Source organism: Alosa sapidissima, chromosome 6 (genome assembly GCF_018492685.1).
Source record: "Alosa sapidissima isolate fAloSap1 chromosome 6, fAloSap1.pri, whole genome shotgun sequence".
In the NCBI taxonomy this organism is placed as follows: domain Eukaryota; kingdom Metazoa; phylum Chordata; class Actinopteri; order Clupeiformes; family Clupeidae; genus Alosa; species Alosa sapidissima.
This window is the reverse complement of record NC_055962.1, coordinates 33,345,765-33,355,521: the sequence shown is the minus strand read 5'-3', so window position 1 is coordinate 33,355,521 and position 9,757 is coordinate 33,345,765. Positions and strand designations below refer to the sequence as shown.

The following is a 9,757-nucleotide window of genomic DNA, read 5'->3' as shown; positions in this document are numbered from 1 at the left end:
AATAGGCCTACACCAAATGTTGAAAAACGTTCACGTGCGATGAAGCTATGTTATTCACCTATTCTAATTCTGAAGGAGAATATCCTTTTGGAGATTATGATCGATCGTCTATGACCGTGATAGTCACGGTGCGTCTGTGAATGGAGGTGCGTGTATACAACGGTGTCCACTAAGCATACCATGCTTGTTTCGACCCTCTGCCCAACATAGCTTGGAGGTTGCAGTGGTAATCGTGATGAGTGTCCGTAATGGATGTGGTACAGACAGCAGGGCTAGTAGAAATAGGGCTCTAAAGAACTACAAAGTCAACCGCAATATGATGCGAACTTCTGGGTACTGCAGATTACCCGCGATAGGAACTGTTTGACCAGAATACTTTATTGTAGGCCTATATTGTAGTAATCTATTACTAAACCACAACATATTAGGTGTTGGTATACATCTTAGGTGTTTTCCTGTTAATTTGTTATGTGGGTAATATGAAAAAAGGAAAGTAAACCTGCTTAAATATCTTCATCCAGTATTTACTGAAAGGTGCATAATTTGAGGTGCTTGCCATCCAGTGACAAATTACATGGGTAAATTTACCCCCTTCATAAACTTTTGTTTTACTCAAAGATTTTTACATTTACAGTAGGACTTCATCTCTGACCACTTTCAAGCCATGGCCTTTTGAAATTTTGATATAAAAATCCAATGGTGTTGCTTTCTTAACCCTGATGCCTAGTTTGCCAGGTTTAAAAAAGTTATGAGAGGAAATATTTTTATTTGGTGTGAAACACACACACACCTGTTTTTATGTTTTTCATTTATTTTTTAATTTGTATTAATATTTATTTTATCATTATTTTATTTATAAGCTAAGGTTGCTAGCACAGGTGTCTAAAACTAGATAAAAACACTTGCACTTTCTGTTTGCAGTTTTGTGTGGTATTTGAAAAAAAGAACATTGCATTTTCAGAAATAGCCGGCCCTCCAATCAGATGACGTTGGCAGAATTGGCCCCCAGCTCATTTGAGTTTGAGACCCCTGCTCTATTATCATTGAAGCAACGAAATCATACCTAGAGATCAACAGGATTTCAATGGTATTTCGATTACAATGGATATTGAAACAATGTTGAAATCCCAGCATATCAACGAAACTTCAATGGTAGGCTATTTTAGTATAGGTTTAATCTGAAGGTCTAAATTAATATATTACAAATATTATTAGGCTATTTTAATCCTGCTTTATCGACAGCCAGGATATGGGCTAGCAACATATAGAACAGAGAAACTATAGCAGATCTTAAGGCTTTAGCCTAGACTAGCACAATTATGACACCCCACGCATTTTTTTTAAAATAAACAATAGTTTTTATTGTATTGTTTCTTTTTTTTTTCTTTTAACGCTAACTCTGCGTCGGTCGTCCAGCTCCTCCAGCTCGGTCTGGGGCGTAGCGCAGCCACTTCTGCACAGCTTGTGCGAATTCATAAGTATTTGCCGTACTCAGTCGTTGAGTCAGTGCATCTAAAATAGAACACAAGCAAAATTACATTTCAGTTTAACATTACTATGCCTGTGAATGATATAGGCTACACTTGATAACCTAGGCCATGTGTCTGTGGCTGTGGCACAGCTATCCCAGAGACTTTCTGGAATAGAAACTAATAGAAATGTATGGTGTTAGTTTGTACTAATAGAAATGCATATGGTGTTAGTTTGTAACGCAATATGGCACACATATCACACCCCTTCCGCGGCAAAAGTCGACATGTGAATAGCCTACATTGAGCCAATCATGTGCTGTATTGTGAATACATTGAGCCAATAATGTGGTGCTGTGAAGATATCGTGCCAATCATGTGTTGTGATCTCGCCGCTGCAAGATTGGTGTTGTGAAGCATTATGTACGCGCATTTCTGCATAAAAGGACTTTGTTCCTAATAGCCTAATTTCATTTGAGCGAGCCCATGCTTTCCACTCATGCCCTTCAGCTGGACAAATGACGTCACCACAGGCCCACGCGCCACTCTCTTCTCTAAATCACATGTTACATGTGTGATCCATGGTGTGATCACTCTTTGATTGGCGCGAAATTTAACTGTCACATGTGTGTGCTGGATGATGCTGGTTCGATATTTTTCCACTCTGGTCTGAAGAGTCACTGAGATAATTTGTGGCAGAAGGGACACCACAACAAACTTCGCATCTGGAAACATTAACTGGTAAGTCTTATCAGAACAAAGGCAACGTTTAATATGTGAATGTAGCCGTTTTTAACATCAATTTTGGAAAAGTCTGTCAAATAGGCCTAGCTTAGGATGAAATTATTTGACAAACACGTAGCCTAGGTTAGGCTACCAGTGTTATGATCTAAGGCTCCAATTTGTGTGGAGTGCTTCTCACTTCTCACCAGAGGAACAATCTTTTAATTTCTTCTGTAGGTTGTGTGTCTATCCAGTGTTACCCAATTTAGAGAAATAGCCTAGCTGAGGTAGAGATTCGCCTGCCAGATGTGATTCGGCCTCAGGTTAGCCCTTTCTTCAGACGAACTACAGAAAAGCGAATTGGCCGAATTAGGAGCAGGCTTCACTCATTCCCATTTTCGTTTAAAGGCCAACGCACATCGGTTCAGTCAAACTGGGCTACTTGTCAAGTTGTGCTACCAGTCGCACCTTGCCGCCACCGATTAGATTACGAATCAGTTCTATTTATTTGGCGCTGCTATTTAAAATCCATTATTTTCCAGTGTTTGCCAGTTAAAAAACGTCTGCGCTGATGTGCGTGGCAAGTGTGCCACTGTGGATGCTGGTGCCCACGTGAGTGCGCGGTCATTAGGCACGCACATCTGCGCCGAAGTTTTTAACTGGCAACAATGTATTTTATGGAGCGCCGCCGACAAAATAGAGCTAAATAGTAGGCTATACACGACGGCAGCGGCAAAGTGCGACACTGGTGTGCGGAGTGGTAACGACACACAAGACAAGAGATGCATAAATGAGCGGCGTAATTGCCAGCGTACCCGTTACACCAATAGACAAGACAAAATGAAAAAATGATCAACTAAATAAATAAAAAATTCCCTGTTGCATAGTCCAATTGGTTGTAAATTGAATAGGATGGGGCAGAAGTGTGAAGCTTGAGTTTATTTACTCAATTGAGGGCATATTGTTTTACTGCACTGCATTCATACTTAAGGAGAATAACTTACCAAACATGCATTTGCAGAGAGCCATTTCTTTAAAGGGCCGCTTCTGTTTGGCCACATCCTTGTTCTTCTTGCCAGCCCAGTTTAGGCCTGAGGCCAGCTCATTGGTCATGCTGTATGCCAGCATGCGCCGGACCCTGATCTCCAGGGTGGTCCCCCCAATAACTGTGAAGTGGGCCACCTATCAAAATAAAAAAAGTAACTATTCAGTTTAAAAAGTAAACAATTTAAAAAGGCTCTTTTTCAAAGATGATGTAATGTTGCTCTATGTAGGTTTGTCAATTGTCAAGTCTAAATTTAACTGAGATTGATAAAGATGTGCCAAAACAGACATTTTTGAATGGGGTGTATTAAAGGGTGATTTGTTTGTATCCTCGTCTGGGATGAGCTTAAACACAGATAGTTTAACAGATTTGTTAAACAGTTTAACAAAATTGTGCAGTCAGGTACAGTGTTTCCCAGAGAATTGAATTCCATTTGTGGTGGTTGTTTTGCAGAATTAACTTGAATAGAACAGTTTTTAACAAATTAGCACAGCGTGGTTATGATGCTAATCAGATGTAAGCACAATTTAGTGCAACCTGGAAAATCATTGTGTGGTGGTCAATGTTGATATTGTGGTGGGCCGCCACAAATAAGTCAATGTATGGGAAACACTGAGGTAAGTTCAATCAGAAAAATAATGTGACCACTATTTAATCATTAAATAATTACCATTGCCTTTCTAGCCTCCTGGGACTGAAGTATCACCTCTGCGTTCTCCAGCTCCTCCATACAGTGTAGAGGCAGTTGCAGTGGCTCTTCAGTCAAGCCCACCACCCCAGCACTTTGGCCACACCTACAGGACTGGCGGAACTCTCTGAAGTCCTGCCGCAGGTCCCTCACCTCCTTAGTCAACTCTGTGACCGTGGTGAGCAGTTTCTGCAAGGTTACATCTATTGACAGGAATAACAAATAGTTTTGGGTTGAGTGCAAGCATTCCTTTATTTTGCAATGTAAAGAAGCGTAAAATAAAGAAATTAAGAGTTTGGTTCCAAAACGCTATATCTCCATTTTAAAAAACATTAAAAGCTCACGTTCTGTAATTGTGTAGTTAAGGTAATATCAATCAAATTGCTGTTTTGTTGTTTTGATTGAGTAACGAAAAATCAAATAATACCCAATTACAGTTCTACTGAAATTACTTGCAAAACAAAATGTAAAATGATTTATGAAAATGAATGAAAATGGTGGATATAGCGTTTTGGAACCAAACTCTTCAAATGGTCAATCTAATTTCAAATATACACAAGGGATGTTAAATGCTATAGGTAGGGGATTCACCCCAGCAACCAATCACAATATTTAATGCACAGTTAGTTTTTAACTGTCTCTATCTTCTGATAGAGAATGCAAACCACTGTAATTTTTAGGTATTTCAATGCACAGGGCTATTCCGTTCATATATAAATGGAATCCTATGATAATCCCAAGGCACAACAGTTTTGCACTTGCCTTTTAAAAGCTGCCTGGCGGAGTCTCTTGAGTCTGTGACAAATATGGAAGAAACATTTTTGTATCTATATGACTGGGTATAGGTATTTGGAATAACATGAAACTCTCTTTTCTAAAACATACCTTCTGGAGAGAAATTGGGTGCACACCGAGGAGTACCGGCAGAAGCCACTGGCACGAATGACTGGAGGAGCAACTGAAAATCTTCAGCAGAGAAGGTAATGGGTTGGCTGTTGGGGTAGGGCAGCGGAGACTGGCAGCTGGCTGGGGTGGGCAGAGTCTGGTAGCTGGTTGGGTTGCTAAAAGTGGTCTGGTAATCCACTGGGGCTAGAGGTTGGAGTTGGGAGGATGGAGAGGGAGACTGCAGAGTGGTAAGCGTCTGGTAATCCACTGGGGCTAGAGGTTGGAGTTGGAGTTGGGAGGATGGAGAGGGAGACTGCAGAGGGCCGGAGGCTGTTGGTGTGTATGACAAAGAGGGGGGGGGTGGTATAAAAGACGTTACAGGTTATTACGCTGAATTAGCTTCTCTGCTTACTTTGTTACACAAACTACAATGTGGCCTATGTTACACCCCACCCTTAGACAGCCCTTTAGGGGCAAACAAAAACCCACTATTGACCCAAATTCCTAATAATAACACCTTTTAAAATCACCCAACCAGTGGGATTTATTAAGATCAAGACACTAAACTAATACGTGACAAAGTCCAAATCAAGATCAATACGTGACAAAGTCCAAATCAAGATCAGACAAAATCACAGGCTGAGAAGCAGCAAGACAGCCAGCAGTCCCCACACCAAAGGCATCTCGTCAGGAACAGGATACTGGAGCCTTTAACTCAATCAGCTGGTCAGGTGCTGCTAATCAAGGTCCTCAGATGCAGTGCACCTGAGCAGAGGTAGAGAATGGGAGGAGAACAGACAACACAGTGAACACAACCGTAACACCTACTATACTGTACCTGGGAACAAAATTTTTGGAGCTCGGGGATATTTACTCCGAGGTTGATCTTCCTCAGAGTCATCCAAATTTTGATAGATTGGGTTTGGTCTAGAAGTGAACGTGGACAAACTATAAATACACTGCAGTATTTTCCAATGCCACTGTAATCAACATTACATTTGTCAGGTTTTCATCAGTATTGCAATGGTGATTCAACATATATTTAGTGTTGAGATTTCAATGTCAACCATTCTGATGGTTTTGATGGAAAATCGATATATTTTCAATGTCACCTTGCTGTCTGGGAAGCTAACACCGTGGTATGATTTCTCTAAATTAGGAACAGGTGACATAGGACGATTAACTTAAAGGAGAATTCCGGTGTGATATTGACCTAAAGTGTATTGAAACATGATACCGAGTGTGAACGTATGTCTCATAGCCCATCTCGGCTTGTCCCCTGCACTCCAAAATCTGGCGCTAGTTAGCCGATGCTACCAACAGCTTTTTCAATAGTGGTGCTTCGGCATCGGGCTAGCCATGCAAATAAATATCTGTTTTACACCCATTTACGAGGCTCAATGCATCTCCACACTTCATTGGTAGACTTCCGAGGGCCCTGACATTTAAAACGAGACATTGAGAACTTTGAAAAAGCACTGGTAGTTTACTTACAAGACGATTTATACAGACAGTATCTTCACAAAGTTTAGCGTTTGCAGCCATCTTGAATTTAGTCACGATAAGTCGAGCAACTAGTAAGAATGAACAGCTATGATAAGGGATCAGATTCCAAAAATAATTCAGTGGAAATGCATGGATTCCAGTTGCTGCTACTGGAAGAAACTGGAATCCATGCATTTCCACTGAATTATTTTTGGTATCGGTATACACTCGGTATCATGTTTCAATACACTTTAGGTCAATATCACACCGGAATTCTCCTTTAACGTTAACGTTAACATCAGTTAGAATGCCAAGGTAAAGTTAGTTAACGGTTAACTCGATATTGTAAGCATTTTGGTTAAACCCTAGTAAACAAACAAAGTTTAAAGCTAAAGTTGACAATGTTCATTTAAGTTCAAAATCACCAACCTTCACAATGATACCAATGGCTCATGTAAGGATGCTGTTCATTCCGCGCTCGCTCTGTGTTGTGTCAGAGGGGTCTGGTTGTGTGTAGGCCAGGGGTCTCAAACTCAAATGAGCTGGGGGCCAATTCTGCCAACATCATCTGATTGGAGGGCCGGCTATTTCTGAAAATGCAATGTTCTTTTTTTCAAATACCACACAAAACTGCAAACAGAAAGTGCAAGTGTTTTTATCTAGTTTTAGACACCTGCTAGCAACCTTAGCTTATAAATAAAATAATGAATATAAAATAATAAATATTAATACAAATCATAAAACAAATGAAAAGCATAAAAACAGGTATGTGTGTGTTTCACACCAAATACAAATATTTTCCTCTCATAACTTTTTTAAACCTGGCAAACTATAGGCGTCAGGGTTAAGAAAGCAACACCATTGGATTTTTATATCAAAATTTCAAAAGGCCATGGCTTGAAAGTGGTCAGAGATAAAGTCCTACTGTAAATGTAAAAATCTTTGAGTAAAACAAAAGTTTATGAAGGGGGGTAAATTTACCCATCTAATTTGCTACTGGATGGCAAGCACCTCAAATTATGCACCTTTCAGTAAATAGGCTACTGGATGAACATATTTGAGCAGGTTTACTTTCCTTTTTTCATATTACCCACATAACAAATTAACAGGAAAACACCTAAGATGTATACCAACACCTAAGATGTATGGTTTCTAAACCACAAGGCCTACAATAAAGTATTCTGGTCAAATCAGTTCCTATCGCGGGTAATCTGAGTACCCAGAAGTTTGCATCATATTGCGGGTGACTTTGTAGTTTAGAGCCCTATTTCTACTAGCCCTGCTGTCTGTACCACGTCCATTACGGACACTATCATCACGATTACCACTGCAACCTCCAAGCTATGTTGGGCAGAGGGTCGAAATAAGCATGGTATACCTTATATATGCTTAGTGGACACCGTCGTATACACGCAGACGCACCTCCATTCAATAGACGATCGATCATAATCTCCAAAAGGATATTCTCCTTCAGATTTAGAATAGGTGAATAACATAGCCTACCTAAGACTTCATCACACGTAAACGTTTTTCAACATTTGGTGTAGGCCTATTTCTGCTTCAATTTATGCAACACTATGGCCTGCATCGCTTCCGCGTCATTACAAATGCACGTCTTTGTGTTTCTCACGTGTAATAGGCTACAAGTATTTCCTGAAAACTTTGCGCAGCGATTTTGGGTTTGAATGAAGCTCTGGATGTCTAGCACATAGTGGAGCAGAGCAGAGTACAAATGAGATTTGTCACCGTACTTGGAACTATTGTCTATTTTAATCAGTATCGTTGTTTGTCGCAATTAAAAAGTCTCAAGGGCCAGATTACGTTATTATTTTGACATACGTCGCGGGCCGGAATTGGCCCGCGGGCCGGGTGTTTGAGACCCCTGGTGTAGGCTATAGAGCTGGTAAGTCCCGCTCCCTTTCCGCTATCCCCGCTGGACCTCTAGATTGAAAAATCGTTAAAGAGCAGTTTGCAGGTTGAATTTATAACTGAATTAATGCTTAATCTTGTCTGAAGAGGTCTTTTAAAAACACATGTGTAGACATTACTATGTAACACAAAACCTAAGATAGAAATTTTGATGAAAATGTGCTTATTTTAAGCTAGGATAAGGACTATATGACGTAGGCCGAGGCAAATAAGAGCTCACGTTCAGCTCTCTCATTGTGGATGTAGATGTAGTTAGAGCAGTAGTGAGAGACATAGCGAGAGATAGAGAAAGTTTTAGATAAGAGTTTTAAAGAAGTCATAATGGTCAATTATTGTGTTTGTGCTGGTTGCATTCATCTTTTAACTTTTACATTCAGGAAAGTGTATTCAATAACCTTGGTCAAGCAACTGTACAGCCTACTTTTAAACATGTTAAACACATTTACATGTTATTAATTTACTTGTAGTAACATTGGATTTGCTGTTATTGTTGTGAGACAGTTAGAAGCTAACGTTAGCCGTTCCCATGATACCGTTAACCAGAGAATGTCTAATAAGGGGAGAACTGCCACTCTCGGAAAACTTCCGGTTTCTTAAAGTCACTTAATTGTGAACGTTTCTTTTACATTATTGGTTAAAAATGATAGAAGAAAAATTAAATGGCACAACCCAGAAAAAGATTATTTACAATTTATTTAAATTTGTCTTAATGGCAAAGGCCACACCCAATCTGCGAGCACTTAATTTTTCTGGGCTTTGAATTGAATTGAATTGTGGGGGGGCCATTAATGCTGACACGCATGCACGTAGCCAGATGCTCTCCTTGTAGTCTAATTCTCAGTCCCAAAACAACAAACCCACGTATAAAAAAGTAAATACTCACTTTTCTTCTACATCACTCCCACAGTTACCATACAACTCACTCACAATTAACTCGAAAAAGACCTAGGCTACTTGATTGAAGTGCGACCGTTCGTCTCACCGTCAAGAGAACGCTGAAGTTATGAGAACATGTCTTTCTGATAAGAGAATGTAGGCTCCTATATGTCTAATGCCGTAAACGTAGAAAAGGTCTGTTTGTGATAGCCTATTATAGCTAAGTGGACAGAATTTAGGCTATACGTATATGCCAACATATGCTCATATTTCCTTTAACTATCAGACAGTTTAAACAGGCCTAGACTGTGTTCGCCTAGCTTTCCCATGCAAACATCAGTGGTGGAGGAAGTACTGAACCTCAGTACTTAAGTAAAAGTACAAATACACAGAGAAATATTTACTTTAGTAAAAGTAAAAGTACCACAATGACAACCCTACTTAAGTAAAAGTAAAAAGTACCTGCTTTTAAATGTACTTTAAGTATTAAAAGTAAAAGTATTTGCATAATGATTTATTCTCTTAATATCTATATTCTAAAAGGAAAAATCAGTATGGGCTGTGGCATTTTAATTAAGCTAGTTTTAGGTTATACTCGACTAGATAGTTTTAAGTTAATGCAATTGTGCTTACCATCTGTGGCCCAGTTTACATTCT

General features: G+C 39.7%; 1 protein-coding gene across 1 annotated transcript; it reads right to left on the bottom strand.

Moving 5' to 3' along the window:
• Positions 1-1,038: 1,038 nt before the first annotated feature.
• On the bottom strand, positions 1,039-5,982 carry LOC121711195. The gene is made up of 7 exons (XM_042094558.1): positions 5,923-5,982; positions 5,649-5,769; positions 4,811-5,140; positions 4,688-4,720; positions 3,908-4,128; positions 3,197-3,374; positions 1,039-1,512 (listed from the first exon to the last, which is right to left on the bottom strand). Exons 1-7 carry the CDS (start codon positions 5,980-5,982, stop codon positions 1,394-1,396), a joined length of 1,062 nt encoding a protein of 353 aa, XP_041950492.1. The 3' UTR covers positions 1,039-1,393.
• Positions 5,983-9,757: the final 3,775 nt, after the last annotated feature.